The sequence below is a fragment of the Jatropha curcas genome, chromosome 10 (assembly GCF_041381405.1).
Source record: "Jatropha curcas cultivar XTBG-Jc1 chromosome 10, XTBG_Jcur_1.0, whole genome shotgun sequence".
In the NCBI taxonomy this organism is placed as follows: Eukaryota; Viridiplantae; Streptophyta; class Magnoliopsida; order Malpighiales; family Euphorbiaceae; genus Jatropha; species Jatropha curcas.
In genome coordinates this window covers 13,279,954-13,301,895 of record NC_143160.1, presented here as the reverse complement: position 1 = coordinate 13,301,895, position 21,942 = coordinate 13,279,954, and the positions used below count along the sequence as shown (strand labels likewise).

General features: G+C 34.1%; 2 protein-coding genes, 1 non-coding gene and 1 pseudogene across 3 annotated transcripts; 2 read left to right on the top strand and 2 right to left on the bottom strand.

The window, feature by feature from the left end:
* The first annotated feature begins 273 nt into the window (after window positions 1-273).
* Window positions 274-576, top strand: LOC149493127 (signal recognition particle RNA). Its single transcript, XR_016318650.1, has one exon.
* Window positions 577-3,103: 2,527 nt separating this feature from the next.
* LOC149493126 (uncharacterized) lies at window positions 3,104-8,615 on the bottom strand (annotated as a pseudogene).
* Window positions 8,616-15,207: 6,592 nt separating this feature from the next.
* LOC149493125 (receptor-like protein EIX1) lies at window positions 15,208-18,624 on the top strand. The gene has a single exon (XM_089715753.1). The coding sequence runs from the start codon at window positions 15,361-15,363 to the stop codon at window positions 18,343-18,345; it is 2,985 nt and encodes a 994-aa protein (XP_089571879.1). The 5' UTR covers window positions 15,208-15,360; the 3' UTR covers window positions 18,346-18,624.
* A 1,159-nt stretch (window positions 18,625-19,783) lies between these two features.
* Window positions 19,784-20,958, bottom strand: LOC105629063 (uncharacterized). Its single transcript, XM_012210579.4, has 2 exons — window positions 20,607-20,958; window positions 19,784-20,058 (listed from the first exon to the last, which is right to left on the bottom strand). The coding sequence occupies exons 1-2, from the start codon at window positions 20,824-20,826 to the stop codon at window positions 19,928-19,930; spliced, it is 351 nt and encodes a 116-aa protein (XP_012065969.1). The 5' UTR covers window positions 20,827-20,958; the 3' UTR covers window positions 19,784-19,927.
* Between the last annotated feature and the right edge of the window lie 984 nt (window positions 20,959-21,942).

Genomic DNA, 21,942 nt, shown 5'->3' with positions numbered 1-21,942 from the left:
TAAAAAATTGTTTCCAATCACAACAATAGTGATAGATAATTCTCTAATAAATTTATATTTGATAGGTCATATAAGATACACAAATGAATTTAAAAAAAAAAAAACAAAATTAGAAAACAAAGATCACTTTATAACTTCAAATATCATTTATAACACCGATTAAACAAAAGTAACATAACGAGAAAGATGAAAAACTTAATGAATCCAATCCCACATCGAGCAAAAGCTAAAAACAATTAGCCTTTATAGTAAACATTTGAGGGGAACCGCACGGCCGAGTCCAGTAACTTGGGCTTGTGACCCAAGTGGGGGCATGAAATTGATGGGACATTGATTCAGTACCAGCGGGTTGGGTTCGATTGGCTATCGTCTGGGCTGCCCGTTCCAAGCTGAGAGTTGGCTCCTGTGGCTCTAGCGAAGGCTTGAACTGCATGAATCGTAGAGGGGAGGGCACCGCGTCAGGCTGGCTTCACAGAGCATCGACCACCTCCCGCTCCTAGCAGTGGAAGGATAACAGGCCGGTGTCACTTGGATCCGTATGGCCCAATGGGCTGATCTAATTGGACCATCAATTTTTTTTTCAATTTTTAGTATTAGATTTTATTGTTTAAAACTTAGCCATTGGATAGAAGAATGAAAGAGAAACCACCTACTATATAGGTAAAAAAAATTCTTAATTAGTTTAAAAATAAAAATATTGCTTAATTGCTATTAAATATATATTTATTAATTTATTAACCCAAAATCAATTTCATCAATTTTATTTTCTGAAAGCCTACTTTTATTTGTATAGAAAAATTCAAATCACATGTATTATGCAATATAAATTTTTATAAATGTATATAATTAAACATTCTTGTTTATTCTCCTAATGAATATATTAATATTAATGGGTTAATTTTCATTATTTTAAATATTTATATTAATATTTCATTATTAGCTATTAACTTTTGTAAAAGCAATTGTGTCACTTTATTAAATTTAATATTTTAATTTACACATCATTTCAATTATTTTTTTAAATTCTCCTTTACTTGATTTATAAGATTATAATATATATTTAAGAACTAGCGGACATAATTAAATTCTTTTTTTACTTACGAGAATGTGATTAAAATTATTAAAATAAATAAAAATTAATTTATAAAAAATATTTTTAACAGTTTAAGAAAATGTTTATTGAAAATGAAATTGAAAAAATATATAAAAAAAATGATATGTATTTTTTTAATCACAAACAAATAGAATATATAAATTCAATTACATCTAAAATTGTATTTAAAGTGAACACCAACGCATAATTCAACGGTAAATGCATATATAATTTGACAATATATCTTATTATGCATGTATAATTTAAATATAAGCCACTAGATTTAAATTTACAGTAAATTGTATTAAACCGTGCTCTACTCTGGTACACTGCCAGGGTTTTTTCCCTTCGTCCTTTTCCTTCCCCTTCTCTGACTTTCTTTCCTTTCTACTTTCCTATCCTTCGTCAACCACCACCGTTAACACCCTTTATACTAGACCATGACTTAATTACTTCATATTCCCTTTTTCACTCCTTTCTCTTTCTCTCTCATCTTCGTGGACACTGACCTTATTTCATTAAATGAGCTTATCACTAGAACTGATGAGCTCACATGGGAAGAACCTGTCTTAGATCTAAACTCCTTAAATGAGAAAAGTACAAATATCAGCATGCAAAATGTGCTTGTAGGGAAGTTAGTTAACGAAAAGTCTATTAGTACCGGAGTTATGAAGCGGCAGTCATTAGTTCTTGGAAGCCTAAGAATGAATTTGAAGTCCGCAAAGGTCCAAATAATAGCTATATCTTTAATTTTATGTCTGTAGAAGACAGGGGTTTGGTTCTTCAAGGAGCCCCATAGTCAGTCGTTAATCAGCAGTTAATACTCAAAGAGTGGGCCTTGGATATCCCTTTATCTCAGGTGGATTTTTTCAAGACTCCCTTCTGGGTTCAGGTACATGGGTTTCCCCCTAATCAAATTAATAGAGAATGTGCAGGTAGGATCGACTTGCTTTTTGAAGCCGTGGAGGGTATTGATCTGCCGTCACAAGAATCCAGGGTATGGAAAAATAATTGCTAGTGGAATTGGTACGAACATTTGGTGCCTTTGGGATAATTTTTTATTGGTTCCAAAAAATCACAGGAGAAGCAATAATTTATACCAACTCAAATCAGGTAATAACCATATATAAGGCAGTTAAACATTTAATCTGTTTCATCATAGATATTAAAATATAGAGCTCAACCAATTACTGAATATAACTCACTAAAATAAGTCTGCAGAGATTCTATAAGTCAGTAACTAATTTAAGCAATCTCAGAAGTGAAATGAATCCACTGCAGCATAAATAACAGAGTTAATTCATCAAGCATAAACAGATCACTACAAAAACAACGCCATTTTGCGACCGACAAATCGGCCGCAAAAGGCAAGAAATCGGTTGCTAATCAAACTTAACGACTGATTTGCGACCGATAACCATCTGTCGCAAAAGTGCTCGTCGCAAAATATTTTGCGATCGATGAACTAATCGGTTGCAAATTAGCGACCGATAAATCGATTGCAAAATTAAAAAATCGATCGCAAAATTTGGTCTTGTTTTCCTTTTGAAACGCTGTTGCAAATTGGTCTCAGAAACAATCTATCGCAAATCGGTCACAAATTTTAAATTTAAAGTTTATATTTTTGGTTGTAGTTCGGTCGCAAATCCATCGCAAAATACAAAAACAAAAAATAAATATTATTATAAAACCATAATTTTTTTGCACCTGTGAAAATTGAAATATATATATATATATATATATATATATATATATATATATATATATATATATATATATATCACAAACGCAATTCAAAAAAAAAAAAATTTAATGCAGTTAATGTACTGAACAAAATTTCAAAAAACCACTGGAAAGCTAAAAAGGTCCAAAATCAAATCTACGCGGTTGGTCATATGCACGATCCAATGTCGAATCGCCGTGAGGAGTACCTGCTGGATGTGCTGTAGCGTCAGCAGGGGTGACCAAGGTATCGTCTGCATCATTGGGATCAGGAGACGGTAGTGGCTGCTACTGAGATGTCGAAACATTTCGATCTGTAGCAGGCGCAGGATCACAGGAAGAAGTACCAGCACCGGGCTGACCGGACAGCTGCTTGACATGCGCTCTAAGTTCTGCAATCTGTCTCTTCTTCTCATCAACACGAGCCTGTAATGCAGTAAACTCCTCGGCACTGTGCTCGGGCTGTGGTACTGCGCTGGCTGCAGAAGCGTGAGATGCTAAGCCGCAGTAAAATTGTGATGCTTGAGACCCGATGCCATATACCTTCCTCTTCTTCTCGCCCCCTACAGCCTCGAGATAAAGTGCTACCTCATCAATTCTTGACTCAGCTTCAGATTCAGCTTGAGAAGAAATAAGACGCTCCCAAGCTGTAGTATAGTTCTCCTGAAAACAAAAAATTAATTAATCAATGCAGTTGCAGTTGCAAGCTTTATTATATTGAACTTTGTACATCTTCGCAACGACTAGAGGGTAAATGTAAATATTCTTCATTGTTACTTACATTGACGCTCACCGCACGTCTATCGACAAACGTATTAAGATCGTGGTCCTTCGTGTGAGTATATGTAAACACCTCAATCGATGTGGGCTCACGACCAAATTTTTTAGCCTGTAATGAATTTTTATGCATGATATATTAATATAATGTCCTTTCATTAAACATCAGTTTCATATAGTGTGACTAGTTGGCTCACTAATAATCAAGTTGTCTCTATAGCAGATATTGATCCGCCTGTGTGTCGAGAAGGTCCTGCTCCATCACCGCCAGTCTCACTGCGCCTGTTTTGTGCAAATATCTCCCGCTTTCTCTTGAATGCAGGATCCTCCCAAGCCTTTTGCCAGCTCTCCCATATCTCTTGAGACACGCACTGCTGCTTCTTACCGCTTTTTCGCATCCTATAGGTGAAGTTAGCATATTGGTCAGCGCATAACTTCTCCTAGGCCACTTTCAGCATAGCTATAATTGCCTCGTCCCATATGAAATGCTTCTGCAAAAATGAAAAATAAAATTTCAATAAAAAGAGGTATCTTGATTAATTGTAAACATTGAATGATGATATAATTTAAACCAAAGCGTACCTGAAACTCTTCCCAATAAAAGTCTCTCGCCTCTTATGGTACGACATCTCACGTGTATCCTTCTTTATGGAGTTGTAGCTTGATTATCCTCATAATTTGCCTTGATGCTCGAGAGGATGGATATATGCTGAGAAAAAAAAAAAACACAAATGAAATATAATTAGATAAAAGCATCAAAATATGAACAAAATCAAGTACAGAGGAAAAAGTGAATAAGTACTTCCTGTCCCGCTACCAAACTGAGGCTGATACGTGGATCTGGTGAAGCTGCAAAAGAAGTGACAAATGTTATAAATGCAGATAAATAATTAATATATAATTGAAATGAAAGTAATGACATTTATGATTACCTTGTACAGTAGGTGACTATGCAGCTGGTGAAGACTCTACTGGTCAAGAAAGTGGGGTAGAAGAGGAAGGAATAGAAGGAAGTGATGGCGGCAGTACTGGCTGCTGAGCAGAGGATGAAGCCCCAGACGTACCTGAAGAAGGAGGGATAGTCCCTCCTCGTCCACAGGTACTACGTCCTAGGCCACGACCTCTACGCGAACCACTACTGGATGCGTCTGAATCAAACGCCCTGCCTCTAGCCATCTGTACTGTAGATATCATAACCTAGATATGTATGTATACAATTATATGAATTGTAGAACATGTGGTAATATGTATAAAGAAAGTGAATAACATTGCAATTCTTCATTAATAATATTAGATATACATCTATCAATTTGTAACAGTAAAACTGTTCTAAGTATTAAGTGTCTTCATTATCATCTGCTTCCTCCTCCTCTTCGTCTTCTTCCTCTTCTTGATATTCGTCTTCTGAGGTACCCATGATGATTTGATCTTCTTCCTCTTCATCATTCGATGCTCCTATTTCAACATAAGATCGGCTTTTATCATCTAATCTATTCGTTAAATCTTCAACAACTTGCATCGGTTACGTATCAACCCTAACTTCTTGAAATGGCTCCGATACTGCGAGTGAAGCAGATTGTTTGGTTTCAAGTGCATGAACAACTGATCTAGCCTTGATTTTACACACTGCCATCCAATCGCAACGATCTCGTTTAAACGTTGGATATAAGACATAGTACACCTGTGCAACTTGCATTGCCAACACAAAAGGCTCATACTTTGTATATCTTCTTCTTTGATTAATATCTACCAGATTATACTTAGGATGAACCTTCGTGCCAACGTTTGGCATAGGATCAAACCATTCACATTTGAATAAGATTGTGCACTTCATTGGTAGGCCTGGATATTCTAACTCTAAAACCTCAACCAATTTCCCATAAAAATCGTTTGACACGTCACTGTAGTTTAATCTCTTTATGCAAACACCGCTGTTCATTGTCTTTCTGCTTCTCCCATAACCCTCAGTGTGAAACTTGTAACCATTTACAAAGTAGCCAGAGTAGGCATTAGCAATCGGTAGAGGTCCCTTTGCTAAATCCGTAATGAATCTATTACCAATATCAGTTTTTGAGCTTCGAGCCTATGGGAAATAGTAATGACATGAGTGAGATCTAATAATGTACATTCCATGTTGTGTACATTGAAAGTAACTTACATAATATTTGAACCATTCTGCAAATTCAGAGTCCAGTTTTGCATCAACTATAGTATCAGTCAAATTGGGATTTTGAAGCCGCAAAAGATTGATATATTTCCTGTTTATGAACGAACAAAATTAGCATAAATATGATTTAACTACGCCCCAGACCGGGTTTAGACTGTCTACAATATGTATACTTACTGTACAAATGGTGTAATCTCTTCGTTGTTCAACAAACTATAGGTTTGAGCCGCTCGTATCTCTGCATCAGTCAATCGTCTTTTTTTTTATTTATTTACCAATCGTACGCTCAGGATAGGTGAAAATTATTGGATTTCCTTCAAACTCAGATTCTATTCGATCTCCTCCGTCATCATTACGTGGCACTCTCCGATGCTTGGTGAAAACATGTGGTTCGAAGTAGTGTGAACAGAAGGTGGAAGCTTCTTGCACCAAATATGCATTGCAAATTGATCCCTCGACCTTTGCCTTATTGCGCACATTCTTTTTAATTTTCTGCAGGTATCTGTCATTGTACAATGCCAATATGTAAATATGAGTTGAAATAAATGATGTAATGATTAGAATGGGATGTTAGTGATTCACCTCTCAAATGGATACATCCATCTATATTGTACCGGTCCTGCTACACGACATTCATACGGCAAATGAACCAGCAGATGCTCCATAGAATGAAAGAACCTGGGTGGAAAAATTCGCTCCAATTTGCATACCACTACTGGGATTTCTAGCGCTAATTGGTTCATATCATCGCATCGGATAACAGTCATCGTCAATTCCTTGAAAAAGAGACTCAATTCTATCATTGCTTCCCAAATTTTCGCTGGCAATAATTCCCGGAATGCCACAGGGATCAACCTTTGCATGAAAACATGACAGTCATGGCTTTTCATGCCAAACAATCTGTACTTCCTCATGTCCACACATCTACCCATATTTGAATAGTATCCATCTAGAAACCTTAATGATCGGACCCATTCGCACAATAATTGCCTTTGGGGTTTATCTAAACAATAACATGCCTTTGGAAACTTACCAGTAAGTACAGATTGCTCGAGTTCTGGTCGACGACAAATTTCCTTCATGTCTGCTCTTGCTTTTGCAGTATCCTTGATTTTCCCTTCAATGTTCATGACAGTGTTGAACAGATTTTCAAACACATTTTTTTTCTATATGCATCACATCAAGGTTATGACGGATAAGAAGTGAACTCCAGTATGATAAATCTCAGAAGATGCTTCGCTTTTTCCACCCGCTATTCCTGTCAATTCTTCCATTTGCCTCATCTGCACCTAATTATGTAACTTTCATAAGCCCCAGATCTTCAATTTCTTGTAATATTTCAGCTCCAGACTTCACAGGCGGAGGGGGTTCAGTACTAGTCGTGTTCTTTCTAAAGCATTGTCGATTTCTCCTCCAAGGGTGAGATTCTTGTAAGAATTTGCGATGACAATCAAACCAACATTGTTTACCTACATTTTTTAGTGTAAATGCATTCGTGTTTTCCATGCAATGAGGACAAGCCAATTTGCCTGTCGTACTCCACCCAGATAACATTCCAAATGCTGGAAAATCACTGATGGTCCAAAGCAAAGCAGCTCGCATTATGAAATTCTGATTGGTCGAAATATCGAACGTTTCAACCCCATATTCCCATAAATAATTAAGTTTGGCAATCAAAAGCTGCAGAAACACATCAATTTTGTGTTTCAGATTAGTAGGGCCAGGTACAATAACACACAAAAACATGTATTTATCTTTCATACACATTGACGGTGGTAGATTATATGGTGTGATAATGACAGACCATGATGAATATTGTTGTCCTGATTGGCCAAACGACTGAAACCCATCAGTACAAAGCCCCAATCTCACATTTCTCATATCAGCAGCAAACACAGGATGATTGTTATCAAAATGTTTCCAAGCTTCAGAGTCTGACGGATGAGTCATTATACCATCCTCATATTCATGCAAAGCATGCCATCTCATGTGTTCAACTGTCGCCTTAGATGCATATAACCTTTGAATGCGAGGAACAAGAGGGAAATAATACATCTTCTTGAAAGCCTTCTCTCTTTGTACTCTACCAGTCCCTTGACCCCGCCGTTGATATCTTGGAAGATTACAGAACTTGCATTCTCTGAATTCGGAATCAAGGCTCCAGTATATCATACAATTATTATGACAACAATCAATCTTATCCACGGGTAGTCCTAATCCCCGAACTGATTTTTTTGTCCGGTAAAAATTATCAACCATTGAATGGCCTTCAGGCAACCTTTCTTTTGCTAATTGCACAAAATCATCGTAACACCTTTCTAAAAAATGGTGCTCCGCTTTCATGTGCAGTAATCGTGCCACAACAGATAGAACCGAATGATTCTTGCATCCAGGCCATGGTTCACTGTTAGCTGCACTTAGCATGTCAAACAATTGTTGTGCTGCATAGTTTGGCGATTCCTCCATATTATCCCAATGACATTCTACTCTACTCGCATCGATTACCATATCATTGCATTGATTACCATACTGAAATTGATAAGGCTGATCTTCTAAACTTACCGGAATAGAGTGGCTTGACCCACTGGAAACTCGAGGTTCACCATGATGTATCCATTCGTAATAATTTTCCACGAATCCATTTTTGCATAAATGAAGTTTAATTGTATCGATATCTAAGAAGGCTCTATTTCGACACTTCTTGTGATTACATGGACACCTCAACTTATTATCATCCATACAACTGGGATTACCAACTGCAAACTGTATAAACGCCTTCAATCCTTGCAAGAACTCTTTTCTTAATATCCCATTGACCTCGTACCTCCAGTACATCCAATCTTGATTAGTTCGCATTTTTTTTACCTAATTAACACTGTCTTTATAAAGGGCAAATTATATGTAATTGCATTAGTCTAAACCATCCTTAAAACATGCCAAATGTAATGTCCAATTTACACTTCTAACTTATTAAGGTTATTTCTATAATAAGGGTAACTATATATAAATGTAAACTGACTAAGTTCATTTATTCAATACTAAGGTTATATATATATATATATAAACTTACTATAATATCAGTAAGTGTACGATTCCACATATTCAATTTTTTTAAAAAAAATCGACAGCACTTCGGCACAACACAATCAAATCTCAAATAAAAACACACTTCAATAAACACTTCTATATCATACCAACATTCTCCAAAGGCAAAATGGCCACTACTAGGCCTCCAACATCTCACGCATCATTCATTTCATAACAAAAAAAAAAAAAGAATAATAACAACAATAATAACAAATAAAATGCATTATTTCATAATTACAAAAAAACAAATATGTTTATTTGTCATTTATTTTAGTTTCTTCAATAATGTTTATTTGTCATTTATTTTAGTTACAGAATTATGTTTATTTGTCATTTATTTTAGTTTCTTCAATAATGTTTATTTGTCTTTTATTTTAGTTACACAGTTATATTTATTTACTTACACATATATTAATAGATTTATTTCTTTTTCGAACATTAATTAATAAGAAGTAATTTTTTATTTTTCACTTTACTTTCACTAACGATACAAAAGAATGTTCTTCAACTTTAATTTTACTAAGAATTTGGAAAGTGTTTAGAAATAAGTAGCAAATAACATGAGAATTTTTTATTATGTTTCTTTTATTATTTACATATATTTCAATTTTTTTAAAAAAATTCGGCAGCACTTCGGCCAATCAAATCTCAAATCAAAACACACTTCAATAAACACTTCTATATCATACCAACATTCTCCGAAGGCAAAATGGTCACTACTAGGCCTCCAACGCAAACGCACCATTCATTACATAATAACAAAAAAAAAAAAAAGAATAATAACAACAATAATAACAAATAAAATAAAAATGCATTATTTCATAATTACAAAAAAATGAATAAGTTTATTTGTCATTTATTTTAGTTTCACAATTATGTTTATTTCTCATTTATTTTAGTTACACAATTATGTTTATTTGTCATTTATTTTAGTTACACAATTATATTTATTTACTTACACATATATTAATTGATTTAGTTCTTTTTTAATAACATGTAATTTTTTATTTTTCAATCAATTCAACACCAATTAAATTTTAAAATTGCATTACATAAAATTACATTGATTAAATTACATATATAATTTTTCCTAAATTATAAAAAATTCCAAATTATCATTACAATATCAAATTTTCTTTTTTCCAATTTTATCATTCTTTTCAATAACACACACAATGGACAATACCAACTAAATCACAACTACAACAACTAAAACAACTAAATAACAACTTATTTTTTGTCATGCAACTACAACAACAACAAAATAAATAGAAGTTCCCAAAAAAAAAAAAAAAAAACCAAAACCAAAAAAAAAAAAATCCAAATGTACCTGAACTGACGACCGCGAATGACGAGGAGAAGGGATCCTCCCGCGACCGGCGTTGCAATGGAGTGGAGAAGGAGGCATCAAGCGGTTGGGAGCAGCGCGGCAAGAGGCTGGGATGGCGCTGCAAACGGAGGAGGAGAAGAGAAGAGGAGAAGAAAGAAGAAGAAAAAAGAAGAAGGAGGGCGCTCGCTGGGTTTAGAGCCCTAAAATTTGCGCTCGACTATCGATCGCAAATTTTATTAAAATAGGTCGCAATTTTTACCTCTGCAACATCGTTTTACTTTGCCCCAAAATTGCGACCGATTTGCGACCAAAGAAGTCGGTTGCAAAGCATCAGTAGCAAATCGGTCGCAAATCCCTTGCAGAAATTTGGTGCTGAATTTGAACTGTGCAATTTTGCGACGGAATGATACATAGTTGCAAATCGGTTGCAAATCCATCTTAAACTAGTTGCAAAATGGAAAACAAACTGGCAGGAATTATTAGTGCTACAATTAGCGACCGCTTCAGTATCGGTCGCAAATCCATCGCAAATTCTATTGCTGTTTGGTCGCAACTTGGTCGCAATATATTCACGATTACAATCATCGCAATTTGTGGCAAATCGGTTGCAATTTTGCGACCGATTTGTATCGGTCGCAAAACTGCAATTTTTTTGTAGTGGATGATCAAGTGAGTGTGTGAGAATATGGCAATCAAGAGAAGAAAAAGGAGAAATCAACATAATCAACCACTTCTCAAGAAATCATCTTGAGTCCTCCACTATCAAACTCTTTTCAAAGGCAAGAGCAAAGTCGAATACAATGAAAATAGTTCAACATCTAGAACTAACCATTCCCCATAAGTTTTTCAAAGAATTTATAAATTTGTCCTTTCTAGTTTTTGGCAAAGAACTAGATAAAAACTTAACCCCATTAATTTTTAATAAGAATTAGAAAACTTACAAGACTTGCTCTTACTCAAAGAGAGGTGCTTGATTACCTAAACAGCACAAGCTTCACACAAACTTTGTTCTCACAAGATTTTTCATTTTTGTTTTTTTCTACTCTATTCTAGATTAATAAGAACCTATAATAGAAAGAGAGTTATGCTCATTTAAGCTTAGGAAGGAGATTTTAAAATGTTTTTCAATTCAATTTTGAAAATCTCTCTTAAAATACTGTTCATCTTATTCTCTTAGAAATAATGCATTAAAAACATAAAGAAGAAGAAGAGATGAATGCTTATGATAAGAGTTTTGAAATTAAAATGGTAAACACATATTTTCTCTCATAAAAATCAATTTTCTCTTCTCTTTAGAAAATAATCATGAAAGCAAGAAGAAGAGAGATGAGAGGATTTGAATAATAAAACCCAAGAATAGATTTTCACTCTCATAATAGATCAGGTATTCTGTTATCCTTTTATACCCAGAAATCTTCTTTCCGTTAGAGAGATAAAGTTAACGTTAGAGAGAAAAAAAGGAAGAAATACATTGGCGGCAAAGTTTTAGTTAGGAAGAGAGAAGGATATGGGCTGTAATACTTTTTATAGAAATTTGGTCTTTTCAAATTTAAAAGCCCAAGGAATTTTAGATCGTATTTTATCAAAAATATCTTCTTTAAGTAGATTGTTCAAAAAGACTAGAAAGATAATTCTGATTTTAGCTATGATACGCATAATTTATCTTTCTATTTCAACAAGATGAACTAAACCCAACTAATTTGGCTAACTTACTAATTACATTGTCTTCAAGTCTTCAAGTAGCCTTGTTAATCTTCATTTGGAAAGCCCTCAAACTTTAATTCAATAAGATCTTCTCCATTTAATTTCTGCAAAAGACTTCTAAGAAAAATACTATATAATAAATTATTTCAATTTATTATTTTTATTGATCACTAAAATTAGATGTTGTAAAAGCCCTTTCAGCCAACAATGTGTGCACAGGGGGCCAAAATTGGCCAAAGAAAAGAATGGCAAAGATTTATTATAAAAAATTTGGAAAAAATTTATTGCAGGAGGAAAAGAACGATGAAGGATGGCGGCTTAAAAGAGAAAGTGAATGTAGTGTTAGGGTTTCTTTTTTATTTGTTGGGATTGTATTTTTAATTTTTGAACTTTTAATCATAAATGGGTTAGTATTTTCAAAATGATCTAACATATTAAGTATGACCTATCATGCCAACTTAATATGGGACAATTGTTGAACCCATTTTGTTATTTTTTAGATTTGGGCTCTATATTTTGAGTTTGGGCTTCAATTTTTAATTAATTAGGATCTAATTAATATTGTTTTTGTGTAATTAATTAATTAATTAATTTTAATTAATTAAAAAGAAAGAGAAAGAAACATGGGTTGCAGTTGAACAAAAAGAGCACTCCTCAAGGAAGGCACTCCTCAAACGGCTGTTGAAGTATAGAAGGTGGGGACCAAGGGAGCCAAAGCCAATGACGGAAACGTGTGTCAATAGATCCTTTTGGTAACTGCCTGTGGAGCTTATAAATGGAGTAAGGGAACAAGGTAGAAGCTCCAACAAAATCCAAATAAAATTCTCCGACGAATTCAACCAAACTATCCAATTAGTCAAGCAATTTAATTTCAAAGGATTGTCTTTATTTTTCCTAAGCATTGTCTATTTACATTTCCTGTAATTACAAGCTTTTTTCAATACAAGTAAATAATTTACATTTTAAGCAATCAAATTTCCTTTACATTTCAAGGAATCAAATTTTCTTTACATTTCAAGCAATCAAGCTCTCTTTATAATTTTCTCTGTTGAAATTTATTTTAAATTGCACAATCAGTAAGGCGTGTACCGTGGATCCAATCCACAGCCTAGAAGTCATATCAAGCGCGATATTAATTCCTCAGTTAATGTACTTCACACACCTGGCACATCCGTAGTTAATTCACAAACCAAGCTGTCAGCCGGCGGCTTCGTTGCTCTTTTTCCAAAAAAGAACCAACAACTATAGTAAAAAAAAAGTTTACTTCTGACAACCATGTCACGTCCTTTGGATATGAACCTGCAAGCTCATGATTCACACAATTTCAAAAATAGAGCTCAACCCGACTGCTGGTCCTTTGGATTCTATCAATTTACATGCAAAAGAAAACACATGATCTCTGAATCATGATGAAGAAATTGGGTACACAATGCCCTTTTGGCATGATTGCTGGTACAAATAAGGGAGTAAAAGAAAACATTATAGAAGAAATAATAAATTTAGTGAAAGACATATTTATATAACATTCAAAAAATGGATGAATTTGATGGCACAACTTTTTTTTTTCTTTTGCAACAAAACGCTGCCGTTTGGAGAGGTAGCATTCATAAAAATTTACTAAACAATTTTTAATAGCCGACTTAAAATAACATATGTTCATTTTGTTTGGTTAATTTTGTTTAGAAAAATTATAATCTTATTCCTCTAGTTTGCCACAAATTACTAGTTTGTCTTTGAATTTTTAAAATACATTATAATATCCTTATAATTTGCCCCGTAACATATTTTTATCCTTCCATCCATTTTATCCCATTTTTTAATGTTAAAACAAATGTGAAAAAAGACTATATTGACCCCCATTATCAGTTGAGTTTATACCTTGCATATCTGCATTGGCTTCCTTTTCAAGCTTTGTCTGTGGTTTCTGTTCATTTACAGTTGTAACATTCAAGTTATGGTCTCTGTTGGTTACAGGAAACCTAAAAGTCACAGCTCTTTCCCAGCTCTTGGTTTTCCATGCCTCTAATTCTTCCACTACCGCCGTTTGAGGTAATTTGTCCTCCCATAGCCCGCAAAGTATTAGCATAGACAAATTTATCCTAGATATATATTCTTTCACTACCTAACTTGCATGGAGGTAGAAGCGTCGTCGGAATGTGCTATGAAGGCATTGACCAAAGTTGACAAAGCTGCTACTAAATGTGATAGTCCAAGGAAGCGTTGGAGTCATACAAGTTGTGATGTCGCCAAAATCAATTGTCGACGATTTGATCATTGCCGCTATTTGGCAGTACACGAAAGAAGCATGTCATCCAATTATTTTCGGTTATGCCTCTGAGTTCAACCTCAATTACAGTTCAGCTTTAATGGGCCAATAGTCTTTTTTTCATTTTATTTTAACGTTAAAAATGAGATAAAATGAACAGAAGGATAAAAATATATAACAATCAAACTATGAAGACATTGTAGTATTTTTTTAATAATACAAGGACAAATTAGTAATTTATGGCAAACTAGAAGGAAAAAGTTATAATTTTTTTCATTTTTTTACATGAGTAGTTTGTCATAAAATGTGCTTATATAACATCAAGGGATGCATGACAATTTTTCCATTCTTAACTAATGGAACATATATTACAATATGCACATACTTTTTTATCTTACTTAAACATGCATCATAGTTAGAAAATTTAAACGTGGATAATGCAACAGTAAACAAAGCATAAAACCTAAAAATTGCATGCAATTTGGCTGAAGATGGAGAGAGAAAAATAATACAACTATGCATTTGTAATATATTTAATGCAGTATTTGAATTTTGTACGTCAGTTTCTTGTTTTTCTAAAGACTTGAAGTTGTTAACAAAGCAAATAACAAGCAATTTGGATTTTGCACTTTAGCCATAGGCAAATAACAAGTAACTTTGTCTATTTAAATGAAACGCTCAAAATGAAAACTTTATCTATATAAAAAGAATTAGAAGTAGTTATAGATTGATATTAGGTGATGAATGGTTTGAAAAATAATTAGAAAATTACTTGCCTAGACCCGATTCGTAGCCAAGCTTTATAGACCTAACCAATAATAGTAAGGATTCTTTTAAAAGTGTTTCGACTTTATCTTTTTTTTCTCCGTGTATGGTCAAAAATACCTTCGTTTTAATAAAAAATTCTATTCTTATTGGTTTGGTCTATGAGTGAAGCTATGAACCGATCTAGGTAAATTTTTTCCTTGCTATTAACGCATTAGCACGCGCTTTTGGACTTGTTCAGTTCCTTGCTATTAACGCATTAGCACGCGCTTTTGGACTTGTTGCGATGTTCAGACGAAGCATTCATAAAGCATAAACTCTGTTGCAGATTAAAAAAATGGAGCCATCTTCATCATAATGCCTATATTTAAGGAATCGAAGTAGTTTAAGATCAAGTATAAAAGTACAAAGTAAATTTTCACTTACTACAGACATTTAAATTTGAAGTCATGGAATTGGAAAGAAACTTTTGTTTCAACTTTATTTCTATGTTTTCCCTCTATCTTCCTCTGTTATTTTATCTCCATTTCAACAGTTTTATTCTCTGCAATGGAGAATCCATTGTCAAATGCATAGACACAGATAGAGAAGCACTTCTTGGCTTCAAAAATGGTCTAACAGATCCCTCTAATAGGTTATCTTCATGGGTTGGTGATGATTGCTGCAAATGGGAAGGAATTGGATGCGACAACCAAACAGGACGCGTAGTCAAGCTTGATCTTCGAAACCCATTTCAATTTCGCATTCTTGATGCTTATTTGTTAACAGAAAACGAAATAGCAACTTACAGAAGTTTATGTTTGGGAGGTAAGTTCAATTCCTCATTGATTCATTTGGAGTATTTAAATTACTTGGATTTGAGCTTAAACAATTTTGAAGGAATGCAAATTCCAGATTTTCTTGGACAGCTCAAGAATTTGAAATATTTAAATCTCTCTTACTCATCATTTACTGGTGAGGTACCTTCTAATCTTGGGAATTTGTTAAATTTGCAATATCTTGATATTTATGGATTTTCGTATATCTTTGGTGCTACTGGATTGAATCTAGAAAACCCACAATGGCTATCTGGTCTGTCCTTTCTTAAACACCTGGATTTGGGATTGGTTCGTATTAATAGCACACGAGGTGTTTGGCTAAATGTCATAAACAAATTTCCTTCCTTGTTGGAATTGCGTTTACCTGGTTGTGAACTTCAAGATATTCTTTTTACTCTTCCTGTTGTTAATTTCACTTCGCTTAAGGTCCTTGATATTTCAAAAAATTCTTTCAATTCATCAATACCCAATTGGTTGTTTAATCTTGCAAGCCTTACCAAACTCGATCTCAGCTCTAATTCTTTTAGTGGTTCCATTTCTAGCGAGTTTACCAATTTGGTCTCTCTTGAAGACCTTGATTTGAGCTTAAATTTAATTGAAGGTCCTATTCCAAGCTCACTGGGGAATCTTTGCAAGTTGAAGAACTTAATACTTTCAGCAAACAAACTTAGTGGTGAAATTTCTGAATTTCTTAGCAGTTCTGCTGTTTGCCCTTCTGTACGTTTGATGACACTTGATCTAAATTCTAATCAGTTTACTGGCCAATTGCCTGGTTCAATTGGGGGTCTAAAGAACTTACAATATCTTGATCTTGCTTATAACTCTTTTTGGGGTTCAATTCCATCAACTATTGGAAATTTATCATCCTTAAAATTATTGTTCCTTCATTCAAATAAGATGAATGGAAGCATCCCCGAAAGCTTTGGCCAGCTCTCAGAGCTAGAAGACTTAAGTCTTATTGGCAATTCTTGGGAAGGTGTTATTACAGAAGCTCATCTGATGAATCTCGGCAGATTAGAAATTTTGGTGCTTTCAACTGAACCAGACAGGTCTTTGGTGTTTAATGTGACTCATGGATGGATTCCTCCCTTCAGGTTGAAAGAAATTGATCTGCAAAATTGTAAACTTGGTCCTTTGTTCCCTACGTGGCTTCAGGTTCAAAGCAAACTCGAAACAGTAACACTCAATAATGTTGGAATATTTGACACCATACCTGAGGAATGGTTTTCCAAGTTATCTTCTCAACTTCTTGCCTTAGACTTATCTAATAACTACATCAAGGGGAAGCTTCCTCCCAAACTGGAGTTCCCAAAGTTAGAAATAATTGACTTGAGTTCTAATGGATTTGAGGGGCTTCTTCCACTTTGGTCGACCAATGCGACACAGGTATACTTTCAGAACAATTCATTTTCAGGGTCTATCCCTCAAAATATTGGGGAACTAATGCCAAGTCTAGGAAATTTGCATCTCTCTGACAATCATCTAAATGGTACGATCCCATCATCCATATGTAACTTATCGAATTTGCTAGTTTTTAATGTGAGGAACAATGAACTTCGTGGCGAACTCATTGATTGTTGGGAAAGTTCACAATTTTTGTGGGTTTTGGATGCGTCAAACAACCGTTTGTCAGGAAGCATCCCAAGATCACTTGGTCATTTAAGTTCACTTGGAATGTTGTTGTTGAGCAACAACAATCTAGTTGGGGAAATTCCATCTTCATTGCAAAACTGTTCAGTATTAAAAAGCATTGATCTTGGAGGTAACAGACTGTCAGGAGAGTTTCCCTCATGGATAGGCGTAACAGTATCATCCATTTTCATACTCCGCCTTCGATCAAATTTGCTGGATGGACATATTCCAAAACAGCTCTGCAATCTTCAACATCTTAATTTCTTAGATCTTTCCCACAACAACTTTTCAGGGGTCATTCCTAGCTGTTTAGGTAATTTGAGTGCCTTAATCTATGGAAACAGCAGTGATGAATACCGCTTGCAGTACCGGTTGGCCTACTTCAAGGATCAAATAATTGTTGTAACAAAAGGGAGAGAGTATGAATTTAACTATAATATTGCATTATTGAATGCTATTGATCTTTCAGAGAATAATCTTGAAGGCGAAATTCCTGATGAGATAACAAGCCTAAAAGCATTGCGAGCTTTGAATTTATCAAGGAATCATATTAGTGGAACTATACCAGAGAAGATAGGAAATTTAAACTTGTTGGAGTCATTTGATCTGTCTCACAACAATCTCACCGGGACAGTTCCTCAAAGTTTGTCTTCTTTAACATTTGCAAGTTATTTAGACTTGTCATACAACAACTTATCAGGAAAGATCCCTACAGGAAATCAGCTTCAAACATTGAATGCTTCTTCGATTTATGAGGGCAATCCATTTCTATGTGGGTTTCCTCTAGAAGCTAAGTGCCATGGAGACAAAACAGAGACCAGGGCAGCACTTGATGGCAGTGGTGAAGAAGATAACACAGATGATAATAATTCTCTAGTCCCAGATCTCTATATCAGTATTGCAGCTGGTTTCGTTGCAGGTTTTTGTGGGGTAGCTTTTGTAACTTTAAGGAGAAAGAGTTTTTGGAAGCAGCAGGGTCAATGAGGATGGGACTAAATATCTATCTTCAGTTGCTGACTTAGTCTAGGGAAAGCTGTGAATTAGTTTTCTTATTGGCATGCAAATTTTGGTGGTTAGGAAATGTGGTAGTCTTGTCTGTGTATGCACCTCTTCTGTTAAAGACCTTATCGTGCTGAGGGATGAGTCCGCCGAGAATTGCAGTTGCCTTTTGGGCAGGAGAATTAGTTTCTTTATTTTTATAATTTATTTGAATGTATTATTCGATTATTATGTATTTTTACAGGTATATGGATTGGAACACTATTTAAATTCTCTATAAGAAATTATTTGAATACATAACAAATGCAACATATATACACATATATTACAAAAAAATTTATATTTTAAAATTTCATTATTAAATATGAAAAAAAATATATAAAAATTAATAAATTGTGACAACTGCAAATGACCAATGTTAGTTGGTAGTAGTGACTCGATCTATCGCCAGATCATATATGCAATTACTACTTACATTATATCTGAGCTTGTAACAATGATCTACCGTTACACTATATCTGAGATTGTAACAATGATCTATCGTCATATTGAATATATACTTACCACTGGAATGTACCTTAATATGCAACAATACTAACACTATATCTTAGCTTGTAACAATGATCTATCATCATATTATATATATACTTACCACTGAAATATATCTTAATATGCAACAATAGCGATTAACAGTACTTGATGGATTGATAAAAGAATTTAACCTAAATAAGAGAGTAGAAAATCTTGATGGATTGATAAAAGAATTTAACCTAAATAAGAGAGTAGAAAATCATCCGAAACCTCCCTGGACATGAGAGGAAAAGCATAAAAGATTCAAATGACATTTTCAAAGAGGGATATAAAGAGGAAATCAAAATGGACAAAATGAGGGGATTTGAATAGGGTGTTATCAATTCCAGTTTAGTAATGATGGAGTTAGCAATTTGCAACAAAAACACAATTACAGAACAATTGCAAACGACACAATTATAGAACAATTGCAAATGTATGATTGCATTTAATTGTATCATATTAATCACAATCGCAATCTATTAACAAGATCCACTTATACATAATAACCCTGTTTAATGTGCATTAAAAACCGAACAAATCAAATGACAAAGCAAATATATGTTCTTCTACAATTTAAGTGATGCTTTTTCCTGCATATTTTCAAATTATTCAACATGCATAGAACTGAAGAGAGAAGCACTTATTAATGATAAAGAAAGCCTAACAACTTTGCAGGTGAAGATTGCTGCAAATGGGAAGGTGTTGGAAGCAGCAAGAAGAGTGTTAAATATCAATCATCTCTCCATGCCCTGTTTTCCTAATGTGCATTTTATGCTTTGTGTTAAGGTTTTCAGGTGTATGCTACCCTAAAATTAGGTAAAACCAAGCATGCACACACATCCATTCCATCTATCACAACATAATCAGTACTTTATAAGTTAAAAAATTGTATCATTAAGATATTAAAACATCAAAATGTAACATAATAGTCTCAAACATACAACTATCGCTTCACCACTAAAACATGAATCATCTTTACCATAAATTTATGGTGTTAAACATATTTCCTCTTGATCTTCCCTTGACCACGACGCTTGTTTCTTGCCAACTTTAATTTCTTTTTTAGCTTCTTACCGATGGGCTTCAAAAAATTCTTCTTTTGACTGTCATCATCCATTTCCACATCTGTACAAGAGCCAAAGAAACATTGAGCTCTCTATACTCACAACAGTTACAACACTCATATCAGGCAATTCAGTACATGTACATCATCACTATAAAGATATGGAATATCTATTTCGGGGTCACATAGAATGTGGCTTAAATTTCATTTGGAAAAAACGAAAAGAAAGAAAAAGGACAACAATAGAAGTAATTTTCTTTTTCAGGGGACTCGAACCTGGACTTTGCCCAGCTATAATACATGCTTCCGCTAACCTAAGTCTAAAATACTTGAAGTACGAATTTTCTATTAACAACATTTATTTATTGATGTTATTTGGGAAAAACCAAATGAATGAAACCAATTGAATCAGTACCCAAACTATTCAATCACCTTAACTAATATTGAAAATCTTGAAAGATACAACAGATGATTTAAGCATACAACCAATTAACGAAAACAAAAGACAAAAAAAAAGGAAAACCTAATTAATTATCAAAATTAAGCAAATGGGCTATATTAATATAATTATCGAGCATAAAATGAATAACCAAAGATTGAATCGACATACCCATGTTAGTATTTGATGCTGTAGTTGTAGTGGTCATGTCCATAGCCGACGAAGAAGCAGCAGCGAAAGGAGAAGGTTTAACGGGTAGTTTAGGGGCAGCAAGAGCAGCTTCTTGGGCGGCGAGCTTGGCTTCGTCTTTCTTGTCGTAAAAGGGCTCTACCAAATCTCTCCTTATGGCTCTTAGCCGCTTCTCTCTCTTCGATCTCATTGACTTCGCCATTTTGGTGTTTTCGCTTTCTCGTGCAGGTTTTTGCGGTTTTGCCGTGAAGGCTTTGAAGGGTTTATACGTATCAGTAGGCAGCAGCAATTCAAGAAGGGGCTTTAGGGTTTTGTTGGTTGGTTGGTTGGTTGGTTGGAAACACTAGAACTAATAGGTGACCCAGGCTCCGTTTGGTTGCTTGGATAAGTGTTTTCTGTACTAGACTAGCATCAACCCCTCTTTTTTTTGGTCGATAAAATAAAAGAATAATTATTATTTAGTCCTCAATTTTGGTCAAATTAACTATTTCCTCCCTACATTTTCAAAAATACATTACTCAGTTTTCCACTTTTAAACCCTTCTAACCTTTCTAACCGTATAGTCCTTTTCCGATTTTTATGAATTTGCTAGTCCTTTTTATGACGTGTGTTGTTCACGATGCTCATTATATTTTCGTATTTTATATTCTTTTAATTTTTTATCTATATAATATTAAAGCATAAGTTTTTATTTAGATTAAAATAAATACAATTAGTTAATTTGTATTAGACTTTACCTTATAAGCCACTTGCAATGTTATTTCTTATATACTTGATTCTATTTTTATATAATGAAGTGGTCTCAAAATAAAATTCAATCCAATTCTTATACATAATCCTTCAGTCCTTAATTTATAAATACAGATTCTTAAAACTCTGATAGGTGCTTAAAAAGAAAATAAAGTTATCACTCAATCCCCAACCCTTACCCTCAATCTCAAATCAATATCTATATACAACTATAATGAAAAATAATAATAAATTTTTTTTATTGGTAGGTAAAAGAAAAGAAACGAGAAGATCTGAATTAATAATGGTAATCATTTTGGCTATAGTGATAGTATTGCTGAAACAATCCAAATTTTTATTTTCAAAATTTTTCATTTAAAATTTTTAATAAATTAACACCCTACGAATTTATTTAACCAGTTATATATATATAATTTAAATAGTTGAATCAACCCCATTTTAATTGAAACCCAATGAAAACCAATTGGAAAATCGAAAACCACAAAATCACGATTTGGATCGAACCAATGCTCTAGCGGCTTCCATGGACTTGATGAATCTCGTGTTCAAGCTTACTTAGACCAATTTG

What these genes read in the sequence shown, in the direction of transcription:
- LOC149493125 (XM_089715753.1), top strand. Translation starts at nt 15,361, where the DNA reads ATGGAATTGGAAAGAAACTTTTGTTTCAACTTTATTTCTATGTTTTCC.
- LOC105629063 (XM_012210579.4), bottom strand. Translation starts at nt 20,826, where the DNA reads ATGGCGAAGTCAATGAGATCGAAGAGAGAGAAGCGGCTAAGAGCCATA. An exon ending in AGCATCAAATACTAACATGG is followed by an intron (nt 20,059 to 20,606) that starts GTATGTCGATTC and finishes GCTCTTGTACAG; the next exon opens with ATGTGGAAATGGATGATGAC.